Source organism: Dermacentor albipictus, chromosome 4 (genome assembly GCF_038994185.2).
Source record: "Dermacentor albipictus isolate Rhodes 1998 colony chromosome 4, USDA_Dalb.pri_finalv2, whole genome shotgun sequence".
NCBI lineage: Eukaryota > Metazoa > Arthropoda > Arachnida > Ixodida > Ixodidae > Dermacentor > Dermacentor albipictus.
Genome location: NC_091824.1, coordinates 95,984,546 through 96,007,314, shown reverse-complemented (window position 1 = coordinate 96,007,314; position 22,769 = coordinate 95,984,546). Strand labels below are relative to the sequence as shown.

Below are 22,769 nucleotides of genomic sequence, written 5' to 3'. Positions count from 1 at the left end.
GCAAAGAAACTCGGTGCTACCTCTAAATCTCAACAAGATTATTTGTCATCAGGGATGTTTAATATTTTAAATTGATATACCTACGAAGAGTACCAGTAAATGCAAAATTCGAATCCTTAAGTTCGCTACTTTTCCGGATGTTTGCCGCAAGGTGAAATAAGAAGTTATAGAATGTTTATCAATTAGTATAAATGTATTAGTCCATGCCCATCCCTATTATACACAAATATACATGCATTCACATTTATTTTGCTTTTTATTGTGCTTCCATCGGCTCCATCACTGGTCGCCAATCGGCTCTCCGACCAAGAATGTTTGCGGACGCGTGCTTTAATTGAGCCGATGCATCCAACTTCGATGCGATAGCTGCGTAATCATTGCAACGTTTGAACGTACTCTCAGTGCGCACAATGTGAGAATACACGTAGATGTGTAATAGTCTATTTCATTAGACTAACTGGTAGAGTCGGCCGGGCATTAAGTATACGGTTACCGCTGACAGAGTGGCACATGCGAGTCACATAATATTCCACAGTCTTCTTGGCTTAATCATAAACCGACATACGAAACGCTTCCAGCAAAACATTTCATCGGCACTCTCCGGAGAAGTTGACATGGCTGCGCATTCGTCTCACCGAAAACGGGGCCAACAGCTGGACTGCTGAGAACGAAACTCGTAGTTGTCATGCGAACAATGAAAGATTTATCTCTGCCATACTAACGTAGCAACAGTAATGAAGCAAGAATGTAAGTAACCCAACAACAGAGCAGTTGAATATCGTTAAGAAAGAAAATTCCATCGAAAGATATGCTTGTCACCGGATTCGTCCTCTACATAACTTGCGTGTAAAACTCGCACAGGCACATACGCACGTGCATACATAGAGCTCATTGCTAATGTGACCACGCTCGGGCTTCCTAGATTTTAAAGCGAAAGCTTTACTAATCTCGCCGAGCCGAGTTTCGCCGTCGTCGCGAATGTGACCCTAATTTGACCGAAGCTTCCCAGTAGCCTTCGCAACGCGTCACGTGACTCACCGCGCCGAGCTCCGGTGCCGCCGCCTGACCACGTGACTCGCCGCGCGCCTTCCAAAGAGGATATCGCCCCGCGGATATCGCCCGGAGAGCTGTTTCACTGAAGAGGGTCCAGAATGCCGTTCAGAATCGTCGAGATCAATGTAGCGACCCCGTTTGGGCCCTGTCCATTTGTGCTTCGACGTTACGCATGTTCGCGGCGTCTCTTTGCATGTCCACTTGCGCTTTGCCTGTGGCACAACAGGCGTCACACCGTTGAATGATGCGTGTCTATCCAAGCCTAATCACAGTCATGTCCAGCCACCGACCAAGGCACAGCTGTCACACCTGGCTTAACGACCATTGTATACCTTAGTATAATAGCTAGAGCTGAATCACAGGTTAACCAAGGGAAACCAACACTTGACTTATCCAAGCTAAACCAAGCTTTCGCTTTGCATATCCAGCGTTAGCTGAGCTAAAGCGCAGCCGTTTTTTTACTGTGGTTCTTCAAGTACAGAAGAGTACAGTACAGTTCAAGTACAGAGGTACGGTAGTTAATGGCCCTGCAGTAACAGATAAGCAAATGCATTACGTGAAGGATGACTGATTACAAGAGCATGGGACGCTGTAATGATGATGATGATGATGATAATGATAATGACGACGACGAAAACGACGACGACATCAAGCTATGCCGTATACGCATTAAGGGAGATAGGCCGGGAATCGAGCGGCACAGACAAATATACGATAACTGAATAGACCTAAATCTCAATGAATAGACCAAATAAGAGCTGAAGATAAGCACTGTGATTCATTCATGAATCAGAAATGGTTGATGATTTCTGTGGTTTAAACAATACAGACAGAAAGGACTGTCAAAATTAACGAGAAAAAAAGAAAATACAATAAAAACAAAGCTAAGAATTCAGTTGGCGGAAGTCACAAATGAAATGATTAATTAGTGTTTTATGGTGCAAGGGCTACAACGGCCAAAGAGCGCCAATGAAATGAAATATTGACAAATTTTATTGCATTGGATATCTTGCTGTTGGTGTTCCCCGTTATGAACTTTCTAAACAAGAATTCTCAAGAAAAATTCAAGCTCAAGCCAAGATGTAGCGCAGAAGAATTTCCAGCGCCGTCCACAGAGAAACGAAGAGCCTACGAGTCAGTAGAGAATGGTAAATTCTTTCAATTGCGTTACAAAGCAGATATAGCGAAGAGAGCGCCAGCCTAGATCTGTGCATGTAAAGATTTAACTCTATAAGGACCTTCCAGTGTTTGTCTTTCTCCGCGTTATCACTTTGCTTCTCTCAATGTGCTCCAAGGTCGTCTTCATAGCAGTGTGCTATTAGAAAACAGTTACCGCCCATGTCACCACAATAAAAGTTAATTGTTCGAAATACTCACAGTCGACCCTGATCATCTTCTCGGCGAAGATTGTTTGGAACGAGGGTGCGTCCGCGGAGACTTCGCATTTATACGTGCCCTCCGATGCGGCATCCATGCCACGGATGAACACGCTGCCGTTGACAGAGCGAATCATCTGCGAGAGGACAACAAAAAACACATAAGTGAACATGGAGAAGCGTATTCACCGCGGCAGTTTTGAGAAGCGCAAATTGAGCAACGCATTTGCTTCACTGTTTCGATGCGATAGCATTATAGGCGGACTTCCCTGATTTTGTACGTATCCGTCAAGCAGAAAACGTGGTCGACCCTGGAGACAGTTCAATAGTTTATTATACCGCCATCAAACTATGCTGGACCCAGTAGTCTCTACACTGCCAATTGTGGTGCACAATATTAACAATTTTTATAGCATTTAAACACCAGCGTCACGAAAAATTAGTTTCTCTTAGAGAGAGAGAGAGAGAGAGAAATAAAATGTTAACTGAAAGGTAGGGAGGTTAACCAGGACTGAGCCCGGTTGGCTACCCTACACTGGGGAAAGGGAAAGGGGGACGGAAAGATGAAAAGAAGAGAAAGTCCACTGGAGATTTCATTCGGTCACTCAGTCCGGATCACAGGCGCTGACTCAATCCGGTCGCTCTCAAATATCGCAGCAGCGCTTTTGTGGCCTTTTGTAGCTGTGATATGCGAGGCCATGATCCCAAGATCTTCTATTTCAGCCTATGCGTGGGATCTGGCGTCATTGTAGCTATATAAAAATGCATACCTCTCAAACGTATAAAAATGCTCTGGCGTATTTTGACAATTGTAGCTAGATTTTGCCCTAATTGTTTTTTATGTTATATGTCAAAACATAGAGCTTTAAGTGTCTTTGTATGGTCTCCTCCTTCCGGTGGCCATGAAAAGCTATTTATTGCTTAATGCACTCACATGAAATTTGTAAAAGAGATAACGCAGATACGTCGCTGTAATTAACATGTCTTAAAAAGTATAGCTGTGCATTCAGTGCAAGACAATCGGCTATAGACTGAATCCTTCAGCCGCACGTTAGGTCCTATTTGCACGCTAACACCCCTTAACATTGCTCATCAAACCGGCATAAGCTGGACCGAATAAATGCAGCATGATAACTTGATGTTGAAAGTTAAAGGCGTATGTAAAATTGCTAAATTACCCGTAGGACTAGAAGCTGGCATTTTCTCGCTTATAAAGGGCTCTATTCTGCTCCCTTAAGCTGTCGTTCTTTCTTCACACTATCTGTCCGCCATCACAAAAAAAAAAGATTTTTAATGTTTGCATTTCAAGCAGAAGATGCTGCGTAACGTTGGAAAAGTTTTGATTTATTTTTGGCCGACGTTGGAAGCTGCTAGCAATAGAAACTGAGGACTACTGCTCAGCAAGCGGTCGGGATCGGTAAGCGCGCGAGTGTTCTCGTACAATTCACTTTACCAGATGGTAGTGTGATGTGTGATTGTTCAGCAGTTACAGACGCAAGCGTGAGAAACCCGCAGGAAAACGCTGGACAGTGAACTGAGGAAAGAGAGATATGAGAAGCTCTCGACATCAGAAAGTTGGGCAACAAACTATGTGTGCGCCCAACTCCATCTCACCAATAAGGAACTTGAATTTTGAAATCTATCTCTAAAGATACCCCGCTAAGCACGTGTTGACGTCCTAGGAAGGAGCAGGAGGAGGGGGGGGGGGGGAGTGTCACTATATTTTTTTCCTCGGAATTATTTCAATTTGTTACGCATGTGAAGCAGCGATCTCGCAGAATTAGTTTGCAATGAACTTCAATTGCAAGTGCAGCGTTGTCCTCTGCGTGTATATATCTTTTTCGTTTTTTCTTGTGGCCGCATCTATGCCTGCTCGAACCATCACACTATCCTTTTGCACCAACTGGTCCAGAAAACCACCTTAATACACTTACCCTACAAGCGTTGGATAAGATTGTCGTCTGAGCATTAACACCTGTTTTCAGTGCAACGCTCGGTTTACCGTGCCTGTGTAACCTTTTAATGTACCCGCTTTTAAGTGCGTACTTTCGAATATATAATCTTCATCTACGTTTCGATCTAACATCACATAGCGCATTGAGGTCATTCTTCACAACAACGCTGTCTGTACATCATTAAAGCGATTCCACCAATGCACTTTCCATGAAACGTTTTAATCAGGAATGTGTGTCAACGAAGCACTCTTTCGAGAAGGTTGTGGCGTAAAGCTAGGGCAACGTAGTTCCAGGCTCCAACACAATGCCTTAAACAACTTATACTGAGGAAGAACGACCGTAAGTGTTATTTGTAGTAGTTGTGCTACCGATGAACTACGCATCCAAAGTGTCTAAACACAATGCAGAAGAGGTAGTGCGGTGCTCACGTCTACACGTATGCCGTTCACTTCGAAGTACTGGCCGGGCGGCCTGTCGGAGGGCACGTATCTGAAGAACTCGATATCGTCCTTGTACCACTTCACAGAGTAGAGCAGGTCGCCCTCGAGGTCGTAGGCGCACTTTAGAAGCGCCTCGCGACCAACGCTCACACGCTGAGGCACGTCCAGTGACACGATGCGCAAGCCAAGGATACCTGAAAAGTAAGAAGCACAGACATGTCAGTTACTGTTCTCTTTTCCTTTTCTTTTCCTGTGCATAGAATAATGATGAATCCACGACTGAGATGGCGGAAGTAATAATGCTAAAGACTGGCGACCCCTTTTCTTTCTTTCTTTCTTTCTTTCTTTATTTATTGGTTTATTCAAGACAATGAACAGGTTGTCTTAGGGGACACGGCTAAAGGCAATACATATGCCTGACTAGACCGTGCCACCTGTACATTGGCAGCAACATGGCAGTGGCAGGCTTTCAGTCACACATGAAATTAAAGTAGTACACATTTTCAACACTTGAGTACACAATTCGCGTAAGAAGAAAGGAAAAAAAAAGGTTAAAGTTTATACAGTTTTCTAATCAATTGAAGCACGACAACGACAGAAAAAAAAAACAAGTATGTACGAAATTTTCCATACCGGTAGCTGAAAGGTTAAAGTTTACACAGTTTTCTAAAAACAACAACAAGAAACATGAACAAAATTTTCTATACCTGTAGTTCAACATTTCTATTAGTCTTCGGATAGTAACAATTCTTTTACCGTCTTCTTAAAGCTTTGCTTTGAAATTCCAGAATTTAGCAGGTCCAATACCAAGGGGTAGTCGTTTAGAAGGTTAGGAAGTTGAACTGCTAGTTTTTGATCTCCGTATTTCGTTCTGCAACGTGGTTTTCCTATCAGAGTTTTTCTGAGGTTATAGTTTGTCGTTCTGCCATGGTATTTACTTTGGAAGGAACATTTGTCTTCCCAGAATTGCCGTGAAATTTCGAGGAATAATTTGTAAGTGTGAAGTTTTGATGCTGTTAATATTTTGTATTTGTTATAGTATAGTTTAGTGGTATCAGTACGTTCTAAGTTACCTATCGCGCGCAGTGCGCGGTTTTGGAGTGTTTGAATTGATTTTAAGTTAGTTTGTGTAGTGGTTGACCAAACTAGCAAACAATACGTTAATCGAGAATGTATAAGCGCGTTGTAAATATTGCGCTTCACATTTATCGGTAGCAAATATCGCAACTCTTAGAAAAGCCAAAACCAAACATATTTTCATATATTATCGTCGCACATTATTCCCTGCCATCTACCACACTCCATTTTCAATTTAAGCTACTATGCTGCTTCTGTAGAAGCAAATTTGTTGAAATTCAGAGAATCAAGTAAAATCGGATGCACCATACACTTCGAATCGGAGTCGCGAGGCGCTTCGAAGGCGGACTAAGTCCAAGCGGATGTAAAAGTTCTGTCGACCTGCCTGGGACATCTTATTTTTGCGAAGGTTTGTAGGCTCCCTACATTTGTATAAAATTACTCAAAAATTGTATAGTTACACATATTTGGTTCGCATATAACGTAAATTAAATCAGTTGTACGATAAATTAAGCTACGCCACCTGTATCTTTTCATTCCATAGTTTGAAGCATACCGTGAGAAGCAAACACATCTAAAGTTCGGTGTAGGTGGCATATGATCAACAAAAAAAAAAGCGAACACGTAGCTTTGTCTGTCATTTGTCTTTGACTGTCGAGCAATACCTACCCAAAATGAAGCACTCCCAACTCTCCCAAACTGCTACACTCGTCAAGTACGTCGAAGGACAAAGATCATTCATGGTCTTTTCTTTTATACCATTTCCCACCCATAGGTCTTCAAACTTACCAGCACGCGTTGAAATGTTTGTTGTCTAGGTACATAGTTCCAGTCCCATACCGATAGTTGAAAGTTATCGAAGTGGTCGTCGTGTTTAGGTAGAAAAGGCCCTTTATGCAATATATTTATTCGAATCTGTCATGCATCATACTACAAGGAGAGTCAACCAAATAAGATGATGAATATGCAGCAACACGCGAAAATGAAATTAGCTGGTGTTGTGCGCCATAGTTGTTTGGCGACGGTTGCCGCATACTGTAAATTATATTTTGTTTATCTTGACATCCTGTGAAACCATGGCGGAGCGCACAGCCAAGTTGTGACGAAATACTGGTAAACGAACCAGTGTTCTGCCAGTCTTTCGAACTTGCTTCGGAAGACGGCCTTGTCTCTATTTTTCTTTCATTATACCTATTTTTTCTTTCCTGACAGTGCTAGTTACTACCTTGAATCAACTCGTTTTTAACTTGCGGCTTCCAGATAATGTCAACCCTTCTGTTCTAGATTAACACACATACAAGCAACAAACTCCATTACCAGGGAAGAAGGTAGCTGCTGTTCTAACCTCTGTAACCGCCTTGAGCACGAAATTGAGCCTCGATTATATTGATTGGTTAAGAACTATCAGCAGCTCCCGGATGCTAGGATCATTAGCGACCGTGATAGCGCAGTTACATGTAACTTACCATTCGGCGTGCATTGTTTTATTCAAGTAGACTGCTTTATATAAATGTTACCACTTCCCATGCAAAAGAGCTTCGATGCATTCTCTTCCACTAGAGCAATATTAGCGTATAAAAATACTTATTGATATGTCTTACACCATGCTAATAATATGCGCCAGTTTGATATATGGCATGACCATACTAATTAGCAATAATTAATTTGGTCACTGAATCGCATTGCAGAAAAACGCTCATCGTCACCATTTGTCTTTCTTTTCTTTTCTGTAGGGGCTTTCTTGCATAAATTTGCAAATCTCGATAACTTCAGTCTTGCGCTTCGTTGCGAAATACTTTTGTGTATATTTTTGTAGTATTTTCCCACAGCGTTCCTCTATTTTATCCTGCCGCAGGCATGTCTGACGCTCAATGATGATGACTTTGTCAGATGGAAGGGGCCTATACATACAGAAAAACGCAGCGTCTTGTACCAAACTTACAACCAAAGCTTTCTCGATGGACGGCCACCTAACAACTCCTCTTTCCGTCGTAAAAGCGCCATAATCCGAACAGCAAAGGCGAGTAGTCGTAGCGCGAAAAGTTCCTATATATCAATGACTCCTTTGTTTTCTGCTTGAATAATCAAAATTGCGTGTTTTGTTTTGCCTTTTTCTTTTTGCCAAAAGAGAAGCAACCTCTCTTCTTGCTACCCTAGGTAGATTAGCACACCCGTCTTCTGTTATTCTGTCTTTTAGCGGCAGTGACAAAAGTTCCACCAGCTTGGCCGAGAACTGAGAGGACCGTATTGGTCTCCCGCTTTGGCATCCCGCGGACTTTGCTCGGTCATAACACGTTTTCTACGGCAAAAGTGAAGGTTCGTGAAGGCACAAAGATGACGAATGAAAGAGATACGTGTTTCAACTCCCTCAGTCTTTCGGTTCAAGGCAATCAGCTATGCTTCGCTAGCAGTATTTCTTTTGAGTCTTCTGCACCACCGTCGATCGTTATTTTACCTTCACTCGCCGCATTGTACTAACTGATGTGGGTTAAACGTGAATGAACACGGAAGCCTTCAGGTACCTGGCCGGCGATCTCGCCTCACCCGTGCCTTGTTTGAAAGGCAGACAGCGGTCATTATGCGTACGTTGTACTAACCTGATACTACGAGGGGAAAAAAACAAAATGTGCCCGTACTTTCGTCAGTGTACCCACTGCCATTTATGTGACAAAGATTTTATCCGCAAAGCAACGTTTGACATCGTATTTCTCAATGGCATGCAAATGCACAGCCAAAATGCAATTCTTCAAAAGGCAGACTTCAATACGCACAGCAACTCCGCCTCCTCGACAAAAATCAGGTACGTGCTCGAAATCATAGAGAGCAAGTGGCGTCATAGCAAGGCTGGGGTGTGTCAATAAAGTTTACCATATTCCTTATCTCTCAAGCTGTACATACGGAGGAGTATATTGCAAGGAGGCATGCCTTTCGCCATTTTCATAAATTGACGACAATGCGGCCAACGTAGAGCATACGGCTGCCAACTGGTCAATATCTTATTCATTTCAGCACTCTTATCTTGCCTCACCACTGCGCATTCCGGAAATCATTTCAGTCCAGCTAGAAGTCATCAGCTGGTGTTAAGCTACTGGAACAGAAATATATCGAGGTTCGCGTGCACTTCATAAATAATTTGTTTGTAAAGCGTGCTTTTCTGTTGGACAGTCGGGTGCAATGGCAAAGCCAATAAAGAAATCATAATTTACGCATGGTTGTTTTCTTTTTCTTTTTGTTAGCGCCCTCAGTATTCACATGTGAAAAAAAGGTATGTGTGAAGAAAATATTTTATTGGACTACATTTTACGATAATCTTCTTTTAACTGATTAGCTTAGTGTGACTGAAAAAAAAATATTAAAGAGATATAAGACAGGCAGTTGCCTACGCCATGAGGCAAACATGAAATGTATGTACGAAAAGTGAAACAATGACATTGTACTGGTCTTGCAATGCTGAACTGAAAAAAAAAGTGTTTGCAAAAGTTAACGTTGAGCAAACTGGTAAAAATCTTGCAATCCAACGCGTGCGATATTCCTGTCGCACGAAAAGCGCTGACAGAATAAAGCACCAGCAGAACAAACAATGTGTGTCTCGAGTCAGTGTCACAAATCACCCCCGCCAACTTTGTAGCAGCTCTTCACCGCTACACTTATGGTCTCTTCACTTCTCTCTGCCTTTCGTGTCACAGGAACTGTCTTCAGAATTAGCGCGACAACTTTCAGCAAATTTCTTTATCCGAAATAATAGGCAAGCTGGAGCTCAGCTAACTCCGCACATCTGCCAAACTGACGCTCACTTCGGCTCTACTGTTTGTGTGTGCCTTTTTTTTTGCCCATCTGTCACTTACATGTATAGAAGGCAAGGAGGTACATACAGGAAACGTGACCCGGCAGAGTATATTGGCGGCGGCAGCAGTGTCGACTAAAAGAAGATTCAAACAGGATATCCGAAAATACGAATACTCAGCGAAACAGGAACAAATAGAAAGGAAATAGAAATAAATGGGCGAGAAAAGCACGAAAAGCACAAAAAACAAAAGTGCTTGGAGAGATCCGTGAGCAGGGATCGAACGCTATTCTCTCGAATCCCTACGGTGTCGACCGGAACGTAGGTTTACGCCCTGCTGCGAACTGTTTTCTTGTTCGCACCCACGCGCGAAATACTAGTGAAGGTAGACAAATCGTAGAAAGCGTGAGGGGGGGGTTAGCATGTGTGGGACATGAACGGTTTGCGAAAAGTCTTTTAAGGGAAGGGCGCATGGTACGGTGCCACAGGTCTTCCCTGAAAAGAAAAGGGGTAGTATTCAATGCGAAAGAAAGCAGAGAAAGAAGGCCTAAAGTAAAATGCAGCCATCAAAGGTAAGACTATTGCTGACGTACCACGTATGTACGTACAAGCAGGTACTGTTGCCCTCCCCCTCGGCAGGACTCCACCTACCATCCCCTGTTCGTGACTTCAACCACGGGAGGGCGCGCCACGATAAGACGGATAAAAAAAAGGCGCAAAGCAAAATCGGTGTTGCAGTTAGAAGGCCATTTATTTCTGGCGTCTCCTTTCGTATATTGGCTTCTCTTCGCAGCTAGCTCTCTTCGTTACCACCCCACTGGCCTTTCCTCGAGAGACCCGACCTTCTGCCGTATGAGAAGGGGCGAATGTTTTCGGCAAGTTTAACACATGTTTATGAGCGAGCCGCTTCAACGACACTCGTGGGATGCAGAGGGGCGGACAAAACGAGAAAAGTTATGGGTGAGACGCAGTGAAACAGAAGCTATGGGGCCACAGTCCAACAGGGTTTCCAGCCGGTGCGAATGAGTGCAATAGATAAGTGTACCTTTTTTTTTTTCCTTTTATTCGCTGCTCGCCACTGCACACAGGCACATCCACAACTTTAACAAATGGTCCTTCCGCTTGCCTATATTTTTTCGTCGAACCTAATCTCGTGTTTCATCCTCTTCTTCTTTATTCATTTCATTTGAAAGCGTAATTCGAGGTAGTAGCTTGCGATGTGTGATGCAGTACTTATAGAAAAAAAACATATCTGCGGTAATCATATTGAGATATAAATAAATATGAAAGCAATAACCAGTATTACAAACAAAACATTGATTGAAACATACCAGAATGTAACACAGAGAACCAGTGTGAGCTTCGGAAGTGTTCATATAAATAAAATTCCCAAAACTGATTTCACTTGTTCCTCTCACGGTGAACAAACTTTAAACCTCCCAGTGAAGTCCCTATTATGTCGACATGCATTTCGTTAGCTGCAGTCCTACATTTTTCTTGATGTCGAGAATAAAATACACTGCCAGAATTTTAATGAAGAATTCGCGACGAGAAGATACTGTACCCACATAATTTCTTTTTAGCCATGCCTAGTTTTGTTTAGGAAAGAGGAAGGCAGCTGAAAATTTTTTCCTCTTTTCTTCCTGCGCCTTTTTTTGTATTTATTTGCATGATCTCGTTTCAGCCTATTCATACCGTAAACCATCCCAAGTTAAGCAAGAACTATCAGTAGAAACAACAGCAAGCTGAGATCGCCAAAGCCGCGGAGAACTATGGAGGTTTTCGATAATTCAACGAGAAAAAATGTTACTGTGCCACCTGCGAATAGGAGTTTCATTCACAAACTCCTGCACATTCCTAATTGGAATGGCGGACAGTGCCAATTGCAGCACATGTGGTGTAGAAGAAACGACAAAACATCTCCTGCATGACTGTCCTACATACGAAGATGAGAGGAGAGCCCTTCGGATTGCTCGGGGCCACGTAGATGACAGGCCCTACATAAAGGAGAAGATCTTGGGCCGGTGACCTCGTGCGTCTGCTACGTGCAAGGCCACAGAGGCGCTGCTGCGTTTCTTGAAATGCACCAACCTGTATGACCACCTACGCCTGATTCAGCGATGAACGCTTGTTTGTGCAACTGCATCAAGTGTGAACTTCTCTATTCCTTCTCCTCTTTCAATAGCCTTTCCCCCTTCCCCCGTGCAGGGCAGCCTACCGGGCTCAGCCTGATTAACCTCTATGCCTTTCCCTTATGGATTCTCTCTCTTTTTCTCTCTGTCAGCGTGGTTTAACATCTCACAGTAATAATCGGGTTAAACACATTACATAATAATAAAATATATAGATCATTATATTATACAAATAATATATTACTGGTCAATAATAATATAAGTAAGTAAAGTAATAAGGTTATCGGCGAAACTTTAGCTTTTATTGACAGAAACACGGACAACGAACTTTATTTGATCGTGAGAAGCTACTGTCAGGACCCCCTAACGGGAGGCCGTTGTAACCGCTGGCCGCGGGCACATAGAGGACAAAACGCCCTGACACTCCACTCTTTGCTGGGCCCTTTGGATTGCCTGGGCTTGCTTTCAGGGTACTGTGCTTCTGATGGCCTCCTCCTATTCTGCTTCGCTGGAGAGAAGGCCGTCAGGCAGCGCGGGACATCACTAGAGCATGTGAGCCATAGAGCAAAAGGTTTCACTGCAGTCGAGACAACCAGGGTCCACATCCGAGTTTATCCTACTGAGGAAGCCCCGCGAGGAGAAAGATTCCGTCTGCAATATTCTAAGAGTAGCTGACTGATTTCTACTGATCTTCGGGTGAGGCAGAGGATAAACTCTCCTGCCAAGTTGGTAATGTTTAGTAATTTCATTAAATGGGAGATGTGGATCGTTCTGCTTAGTCCTTTCTTGCCCCTTCGGGGCCTCCAGACCATCGCAGCGCGTGAGTTTTCGCGCACGGTCGTGGGCAAGCTCGTTGAGGTTCGGGAATCCGTCGAGAACCTTCGTCTTCCTGTGTGCGGGGAACCACGTGACATGATGAGAACTGGGGCAACCGCTTTTCTCTAGTATAGAACCCGCCTCTCGAACGATGTTACCCGATTCAAAAGCTCTGATTGCGTCTCTCGAGTCGGTGTAAATGTGGAAGCGCTCTGCGTTACACAAGCCCCGCGCAACCGCGATTTGCTTTGTGCCGTCTGTAACCGACAACGCGAACATTCTCCTGTCCCCGTACTGTGCCGCATCAACAAAGGCCGTGGAGTCTGTCATCGTTAACTTTCTTCATGATGGCTCGTGCACGGGCTTTACGTCTGCCCTCGTTATGCTGTGGATGTACATTTCGTGAGAAGGGCCTCCCCAAGTAGATAGTCCTCGTTTCCCATGTCAGTGTTATCCGCCGGTCATCCGTTATTCTAGGAGCCATGCCAACCTCATCAAGGATTCGCCTGCCAGCTTTGGTCGACGATAGCCTAACCAGCTGGGCAGTGACCTGCACCCCTATGATCTCGTTTATGCTCTTGTGTATCCCGAGTTGATCTAGCCTGTCGGAGCGCGTGACAATTCCCGCTTAACAGCTCAGTATAATGCATCGACTTCATCAGTCGCATACCTGAAGCCGCTCGCATTCGAATCTGTCTTCACAGAGAGACCAAACCAGTGATGTACGTCAGTATTATTATTTGTTTCGAAGTCATATATATATAGTCATGTATGACAGGAAAGCGAAAGCAAGTAGTAGGCTGGAAACTGCTACCGGATTGGACACAATTCTTGTCTGCTCTTCAGAACGGAGGGGACAAAAACAGAAATGGAAGGAGGAGAGGAAACGGGAAAGAAAGAACAAGATGTTAAGTCTCAACGAATAAAGTAGAACACACAGTGCAGGTCACACACAGCAGGGCCAGTCACTGCAGATCATGCTACTACAGAATGTTAAATAGATGAAATAGTGTCTGAGCTACAAAGGTAAGCTTTCGCCCACAAAAATAATGCACCGGCAAAGTCCGACGTTTAGGTGAAGAATAGCGTAAGGTTGAGCTGAAGAAGACTCAAATATCTTGCATGCTACAAATTACTAACGGCATTTTAATGTTTCACGGCATCGGGAATAAAGCAGTCGCCTTTCACTAATTCGCGCCACTGCCATTTTCCTGACAAAAACTAAACAACAGCTTTAAACAGCGCGACACAGGACACAACAAAAGAAGCATAGCATGAAGCGCTGACTATGTATGGAGCTCCAGGTGTTTTGTTGTGCCGCGTGTCGCGCTGTTTAAAGCTTTCGTTAGCGAGATGCGCTAACCAGCCTAAATTAACAGCCTGTTAACTTAAACAATGCCACGTAAACTGCTCAAAACATTCCACTGCAGAATAAGACACCTTTTATTTTTTCGCGCTCATGGCACTCAGTGAGGCACGATTGTTTTTCTCATGCGACATAGTAAATGCGATGTCAGGCGAATGCGAAAAAAAACATAATGGGATAATACTTCACGTCTGTTCAGTAAGCTGTGTTTTGTTTTCTACAAACGCGAGCAGAACCTATTGTCGGTTTATTTCCCTGCGCGAGTTCGGCATTTTCCCCACGCGAGGAGCGACAAGCACGCGCTCATTGAATTCATCAGGAAAGTTTACTTAACCTCAATTGTCATTTAAAACGTCTCGGACAAATTATAAACCAACACCTATCTGTACTCACGCAAGTCCGTGGCGCTAACCAGTACGAGTAGTTGAGGCTTCTTTTTTTTTCTTTAAACATTCGCCGAAAAAGAGAACAAAAAGATGCTCGAAACTTGCCCAAACAATACGCGACACTAAAATACGCATGTCACGCTCCCTATTAAATCTACGCGTCATGCACTGGAAGGTGTAGGATTAAAACACGAAAAACATTTACTCCGTGCTCAGGTGTATGCTTGGGAGTGGGATACGGAACGGTGGGCTCACGAAAACACCGAAACCAAAAAAAAAGGCAGCTAATTGTATTTGGTCCGCAGCCAGCTTGCGTCCTTTCGCGCGGGATAATTACAGCCGCGAGTGAGTTAGGGCGGCCGGCCACATACGTTCACTTTTTTTTTGTTTATTCTCCATAATGCTCATCGCAAACTTGCCAAAGCAGTTAATGTCTTTTTTTTTTACGTTGATGTCGTTGACCATTGTTCCCTTATTTCTCTTCTTTTTTGTAGTGCGCGAAAAGCCTGTTAGAGATATTTTTCGCGTTATTATTATTTTTATTAGGACCGACTGCACCCACTCGCTCAAGGGTTCTAGAAAACGAGCTTCGTGTAGCGTTAGCGTGCGAATTGAAGCAGCTCTCTCTCTCTCCTCACGCTCTCCGCGCTGATAGCGTAAATGGAAAAGTTTAACCGACGCCAAAGACCCATCTCGTTTCTTTAGTGCCAAAACTTTCACCTGCTTTCCCCACCCCCCTCCCTCCCTCACCTTCGCATCACTGTCTCCCGCCCCGTCCAAACGCAATCACCTGGCCACGCTTACATAACAATGCATCCCCGTTGAATGCGGCACACGGCGTCCGCGCGTGCGAACGGCCCACCGGAGAGGACGGCGATAGCGCACGCGCCCAGCCGGCGCGCAAGTTTTTCAGAGAAGCCGCTTGCACTTCGGAGGAATAAAACAGCAAGCCTTACAGCGACAAGAAGATGATCAGCAAACAAGGCCCTGACGATACTAACTCGCGGGGCGGCAATGAGCCGTGTGCAGTAGAGAAGCGACAGCAACAAAGCGGCGAGGGGGAGGGCACGACGGGTGTGCTGGAGGCAGCAGAACGGGGTTCGGTGGGGGGGGGGGGGGGGGGCGAGACGCGAGTATGTGCGCACCTAAGCGACGCAGCTCACGAAGCGACGGGCGCAGCCTACTTTTCTTGCGTACTGAGCGGCGCAACGCGGGCGAGTCTATACTACCACCGCGGCTAGTGCCACTCCAAACAGCTCACAATGTTTTCTGCTCACGGAAGACGAGAGCGCCGGAGGTCGTACAAAAAGCCGCAAATCGGCTGCTTTGCCGTGGCCCCCGAGAACAACAAGGAGGGGAGTTGCCGCCGTGCGAAGGCCTTGCGGCGGGAGGTTGGGGGCGGCCGAGGCGGAGGAAAAGGGTTCGACGCTGCGCGCAAGAACGAAGGGAGCGAGCTGGGAGTCGGGGAAGGGAACGCTCGGAAACCGCGCTTTTTTCAGGCTTGGCCGGAGACGCCGCGCGCGCGGATGTGCGCTTATTCGCATCACGTTGCGCTGAGTAATTAGGGGAGGCCGCTATGTCCGCGGAATTATTAATACAAACCACGCCTTGCCCTCTTCCATTGGCGCTCTCTTGCTCCCTAGCCGCCGTGTTCTCGCTTTCTGACCGCGTCCCGCGCTCAGCTTACGGCCTCGGGCGCTCGGTGGCCGTGTAATGCAGCGGAGAGTATAACACGCTGGCGTCGGTCCGTTTCGCCTACGCGGCCGGAGAGACAGAGAAGCATTTTAGTGAAATTGGTGCACGCAGGAGCGAGGCGCCGTGGCGGCGGGATCGAAGAGCGCGGCCAGAGCGAAGGACCTATCGCCATTGGTTAAGGTCCCGAGGAGCGGATAACAAGGCGGAGAGGCAGACACACGCTCTAGCCGAGATCGGGGGTGGTGCCAACGGTAATAACAAGTGCAAAAACGTCCAGGCCACAAAACAACTTCTTTTTTCCACAGCCGTGTTCAACGGGCCGTTGTAAACCAAACCACGCAGCTGAAAGTGAGAAGAGAATGAAGGAAAGCGTGTTACAGGTAACCCAATCAGTCGCTGTTTGCTTCGGAAGCCGCTATACTGAGGAAGGAAAAAAAAAGCACTTAAACGAAAGAGCAAATGTAGAAAAAAAAGGTCTTTCTGCTCGCTAGTGGAAAGCTGCCGATGCCTGGTGGAAGGTGCTTGCCGGGTTTGGTTACTGATTGTATTTTAGACGCGTTTACAACTCAGTTTAGAGGCGTTTACAAATGAATACAACTCCACGTATAGAACAACCTCTACATGTGGAGACGCGCGAGACCTTTCATGGCGAGAGCCATCACATAAACGCGCAAGCGTTGTGCTCATAGCACAGGCATACACATACGCATTATACGAACGTAATCTTACGCAAACCCCTACGCTTAAGCGCAAATATAGTAATAAGTTTCAACTTTCTCGAACTCAAACAAGCCTCACATTATTAGACTTCAACGTTGCGCTGGGTCAGCATGTTTCTATTAGTTACAAGCAATTACTGGCAATTATTATCCATCCACTTCAGTCTAAATAGAGCGTAGCATAAGAAAGTCAAGTAGCTTTGCATTAAGATTCAGCGTGCTGTATAATTCTTCTACGGGAATTTATCAAACAGTGCATGCGCCCGCTCACACGTGCGTTCGAGAGAGAGAGAGAGAGAGAGAGTCAAAAGAAACGAGAATGATATGAACGTTAATTAGAACTGTAAATACGGTTTAATAACCAACACTAGCTAACGGGGGAGGAAAATGTAGACAAATAAATACAAAAAGATAGAGGACGCTTAAGCTTCGCCTTTAAGAGGAAGCTTTAGCTCGGGCCCAACTCCGACGCTGCCTATTCAAATATATGTAAAACACAAAAACGTTTTTCTGAGATAACCCCTTGACCGATTTTTATGAGACGTGTTGCATTTGAGAGAACAAGTTATATTCTAGTGACTTTTTCAAGCGGAATTTCAAGTGACTTTTCAAGCGATTTAGCCCTGAATTCTGTTACAAGAATTTTCCAAATTCGAAAGGTTGAAAAAAATAGAAGTACGAAGTTTACCAATTAATATCGCTGCATCAAGGACAGATATCGTGGTTCTTTAAATAGCATCCATTAGATCATTGAAAGCGGACAAATTTGGTATGTCATTTTATATCCAACACGAGTTTGTTGCGTTGGGCACAAGGGTTCTGCAAAAGCTGTATTTCCACATTACTCAATTTTTGAGATTAATGTGTAACATACGAATTATGTCCTCTCTAAATGTACTAGTAGATGCAATTCACAGAATTGTGGTATTAGTTTTCATTGTTGAGTTACAGAGTTGTAAACTTGATAGTTTTGTAATCTGAAAATTTAAGAGTTTTTGCCAATAATTCATGAAATATTGACAACCTAAATTAAATATTCGAAAGAAACAGTAACTAGAGTCTAAATTATTCTTTTATATGCAACAAACCTTGCCAAAATTGGTGCAGTGGTTGCCGAGAAAAATGAATTCTCCTTTTACATGTATTTAGATAAAAGCATCCGAGCTAAAGCTTCCTCTTAAGCATGGAACGCCATAGCATTAAACGATCCTTGACTGCTTCACACGCTCCCCGGCAACTAAAGCGTATGTAACCGTAGTGTTTACCGCGAAACGCTGGTCACGAATGCTATGCACGAAGGTGGGCTTTCTGGTAGAAACGCGGCTTCCAGCGTGGGCCGCGACGCGGCGGAGACGAGCGCCATCTGGATCGTGTTGTTGAAGGAGCCGGGTGCGCCGCTCCCTAGCCTCCAAAATAATCACGCGCTGGCGCACGCAAATGGCGCACGCCGTGGCCGGTCTATGTAACGCAGAAACGCTGGAAAGGGGCTTCTTTCAGTTTTAGTGTAACATAATTGCGTTTTCTCGTATAGTCAAACTACAATCCGACGCTATAAATTCCGTAGGTTGTGTGTAGGTCAGACTTTATGATTTTTCTATGTATTCTTTAAGTAGCTTTCTTGCGCCAAATGGAGGGCCTGGGTATGGGTGGTTGGAAAATCTTTTTGCCGAAATGACTTGCGACACCGGATTTTCTGCTACACGGGACCCTTAACGCTTTCGCGTTAGAACAGAGGAAGATAGAGAGCCCGAACACACAATCACTGCACACTATTACAACGCAATATCACGTGTGAGCTAATGAACATCACTTCACGTTAAGGGAGAGATGCAAATGACAGAGAGGCAGGGAGGTTAACCAGTTTTGAAACCTCCGGTTTGCTACCCTGCACTAGGGGAAGCGAAAGGGGAAGTTAAGATGGAAAGAAGAGCGGGGGCAGGCAAAAAGAAAGGGGTGAGAAAAAAAACGTTTATGCAGGTATAGAGGAAAACGAAGGCATCGCTTTAGGATTTGAAGACGAAGAGCACAAGCATGTGTGACCGCTTAAGCACAAGTCAATGCAGAGATGAACCACAGAATGCAGCGCTCCAATTGGGCGCTCTGAAATCTACAAAAAACCCTAAAGTTGAGTGCTAATTCGGGAAAGACAACTTAGGCACACAAGTGGGTGACCCGCATTAATGGCAAATTTTGACGTCGCTGACGGTTTCCATGGCAGCAGGTCATCCAGGCGCGGGAACAAAGACCGCTCATTCAAAATATCTCGGCACTTCTCTTTCGCGAGACTAGGGGCAGGTAAGGGGAATAGGATCGTTCCTGCCTAGACAGCAGTCACTGGGCTTTCCGCTCACAGAGGAGACAATAGCAGAAGCTCTTAAATAGAAGCCGGCCGGTGAAAATGAACAGGCCGTTTGTTTTGGGTCGGCTTTTTCTCTAGCAGCGCTGACGGCTCGGGTAATTAGAGACCCTTTCTAAATAGCCTCTCCTGCCGGTTTTGTCTCTTCTTTTTTTGTGCTTGCTTTTGCTGGGTTGTTTCCCTTTGGCTGTTTCTCAGTCTCGTTTTTGCTTCAGAAAGAGTATTGCTTTTCACGTTCTTCTCAGCGTTCAATCCAGTGAGCTATGGAATATTTTCTGAGAGCTGTGGAATCTACATGCTTGTGACACCAGATAACTTCTTATTATGTACTTCTGACAGAGTTCCCAGAAAATACGGATATCTAATGCAATGTCGGAATTTAATAAACGAAGCATTTTGAGTATATGGAGGAAGTTGACGCCTGACCGGAACCAAATTTTAATGCAGATCCGTGCATTTATGCGTACGTTTTGACGATTTTTTATGTCTGTGCTGAACGAATGTCGTATGTGTGTGTGTTTGGTTACGTGCATGCTTTCGCCATGTAAAGTCACGTGCCGCCCCAGATGGAGAGTGCACTGCAAAGACGCAGCTCTTTGCACCATGCAAAAAAGAGGTGAGGCGTGAAGACAGGACACAAGAGTTGAGAAGTGGACAGCACGAACGCCGACTATCATTATGCATAATGAATCCTTTCCAACTAGCTCAGCTTTCTGTCGTTCTAAGCGCTTTACACTTCGATCTGAGACGTATCGTACTGCGCATACTGGATATACAGTGCGAGGCGCCGACGCAGTAATGTCGAGATGATGAAGGTAGCGCTGTAATTATTTTCGAGGAAGGAATAATGTCAATAGGTCTTACACCCTTTTGTAATAGTGGCGCATTCCTGTCCAGGGGGGGGGGGGGGGTGCAATATCGGATAAGAATGGGCACATATCCAGGGACCAAAGAAATACACAGGCTAAACGGAAGAACTGTGCTAAAACCAATGAATCCGTCGAATATCGGCGCTCTTCCATTAGAATATTTGCGTGCTTTAGAGGTAAGTACGAGCTGACTCTATATGCACAGGATTTATTACGGTAGCAGTTCTGATGACACTCCAGGCGCGCTCGCGCCGTCGACGGCTTGCTCCGCCGTCGTGCTGCCCCGGCATCCTCGTGCACGTGCGGCCTGCGCTTGTAGGGTTGGTAGGTCCCAAGAGACGCGCACTCCGTGTCGCTGCAAAAGCGACAAAGTGGACGCATCTCCCCGCTCCAACAAATCAGCTCTGCCTTAGCAGCGTTCTGGCTTCTGCTGCTGGCAGCAGCATCGCGCGCGGACACCTCGTGTTTCTACTGGGAAGCTTTGTGCATGCACGGGTCTCAGCGGAGCGGACCGTGAAATTCAAGCTAAATCTATCTAATTATTTCATTTAGCGCTGACAAACGCCCGCAGTTTTCCGTTGGTCTCATCTAATCCACAATCGAGGTACGATGCCTGTAACGTCGCTGCTGCTGTTCCTCACTGTGCCAGCGTTGTGAGACGTCTGGTATCTGCGGTGGTGCTGTCCCTGCTATGCAGCAGCCTCTGTCTCGCATGCTGTGTCCCGCCATGTCGCCTCCGCGAACTGTCAAAACACCCTCAAGCTCAACGCTAAGTTTTGCTTTGGGTTTCAATGTTCCGCCTTCGGGCGAAACTGGCAATATTATGTGGTGATTTGTTGTTTGATAACGCAAATAAAAAAGACAGGTGCACTTCGCTGGCACTATATTTTTGCTCCAAATTCCGTGCTAAATAAGCTGAATCATCCAATTGCGCACACCTAGGTCAGCAAGAGTGGGATGGGCCAAAGATGAGAAAATTGAGAGAAACAACGAAGCCGCTCAACGTCATACACTATTCCACTAAGATGTGGGTATATTTCAGAGATACAGATATGCCCCGACATTTTGTGTGAAGTTTTTATGTCGTGACGTATTGTACAGAGCACAGGTTTGTTCAGTGACAGTAGCTTGTCGGTAAGTATTTTGTAGTACAGCATAATATAGGCTTCTATAGGGCGAGGGAATGTTCCTTACAGCAAAATCAAGGGTGGTAGACAAAGAAAGCTTAGTTTTAGGAATATTTCATTCGGTAATCAGTTGCGATAATGTATTGTCGATAATTTTAAAATAAAAGCCATACATCCCGGGCCTCTATTTCCAGTATCTAGTGTGTTCTGTAATGGCAGATAAAATGTCTTCATAAAAGAAAAGCGTAACTGCTAGGCAACATCAGTAGCAGCTCGAGGGCCCAAAATTTACAGATTGTCTAAGACAATTTGTTCTTGCGTTAGTCGTTCGATATGCTTCATTAAAATGTCATAATTGTAGCACGTCATTCTGTATAGCATCAAACCGCGCCAAGAACTACAATCACCTGTATATGTTATGGTCATTGCCCTTGTACACGCAGTGTGTTGCGAAACACTGCCACTCATGGGGCGTTTAGGCTCGATTCATATCGGTTGTCATCCGCCTCGTCCAGTAACCGCCAGAGCACCGGCGTCAATAAGAAGAGAGCATTTCTTCACCAGTTTAACTTTAATTCTTATTCTCATTCTTAATAAGCTGCAGAAATTCTGCGCATTGTCTTCTAATGCGTAAGCATTCTTGGCTCAGCTGATAATTCGCTTTTGCTTACTTACATTTCCTAGTTTATACGTGTCTACCGGTCGCTTTACCGGTGCCAAGCAAATTAAATTCGTTTACTGAAAGGCATGGAGATGAGTTGCCAGGATGCTGAATGGCCTCTGCAAAGCGATGGTATCAACTGAGGCGGAACGCCATCACAAAGGCTTTCTCCACAGTTTTTCTTTTTTATTATTTTAGTTTCTTTTTTTCTTCTTTGTTTTGTTACGATCTTGACGCAGCGGTGACGACGTCACCAGTTTTCTTTAATGTCATCAATAATTTATCATGATTATACCTTTATCTCATATACCAATCAAATATTCTTATTTATATACGCAGCATCCCTACCACGGGCTTCTCTGCACACTTACCCGTAATGCAGAATAGTCAGATTTCAAGGCGGCCTTAAAAGAACGGTTTTCTCTGTGATCAATTTTATTGTCTTAGAGCGCAGCTCGCAGGCGCCCGTTCATGCGGTGAGCGTCGGCGTCCCTTGTAACTGAACGAACGAGCACAGCGAAGGGTGAAAGAGCGAATGCGAAGTTCAGCGGGCGATGAAAGACGGCGACCGCTAAGAGAGCGCGAGGAGGAAAGCGGTTGAGGAGGGTGCAGTGGGACCATGAGGCGGAAAAGGGAGAAGGAATGCAGGTAAAAGCGTGCGAAGGAAAAGCGTAGTGCCACACAAGAGGGGCTCTGCGGCGACGATGGCTATGAGATGGCCCCAAATGTAGCGCCCGTCGTCTCTTCGCCCATAATGCCACGGATACCATATAGGGAAACAAAGCACCGCATGAGTGGAGGTCTGTCTGCGGCGGCTGCGGGTGAATTACGCCCACGTGTCACCCACGCGCTGCCTCTTGTGATCTCCAGTTTCGCGAGGCAGTCACGCCACTTCGCTCTGTTTGCAACGTGCCGCAGCAGACAGATTTTCCGCGCTAGCCAATATATCAGGAAATG

At 45.2% G+C, this 22,769-nt stretch overlaps 1 protein-coding gene across 1 annotated transcript in view; it reads right to left on the bottom strand.

Moving 5' to 3' along the window:
• Positions 1 to 22,769, bottom strand: part of LOC135911414 (uncharacterized) — a 34,847-nt gene that overhangs the window by 5,620 nt on the left and 6,458 nt on the right. Inside the window, exons 3-4 of the mRNA XM_070537273.1 lie at positions 4,813 to 5,018; positions 2,431 to 2,566 (exon numbers count right to left, since the gene is read on the bottom strand). Coding sequence (XP_070393374.1) covers positions 2,431 to 2,566; positions 4,813 to 5,018 — 342 coding nt within the window. The remainder of the gene's footprint in view (positions 1 to 2,430; positions 2,567 to 4,812; positions 5,019 to 22,769) is intronic.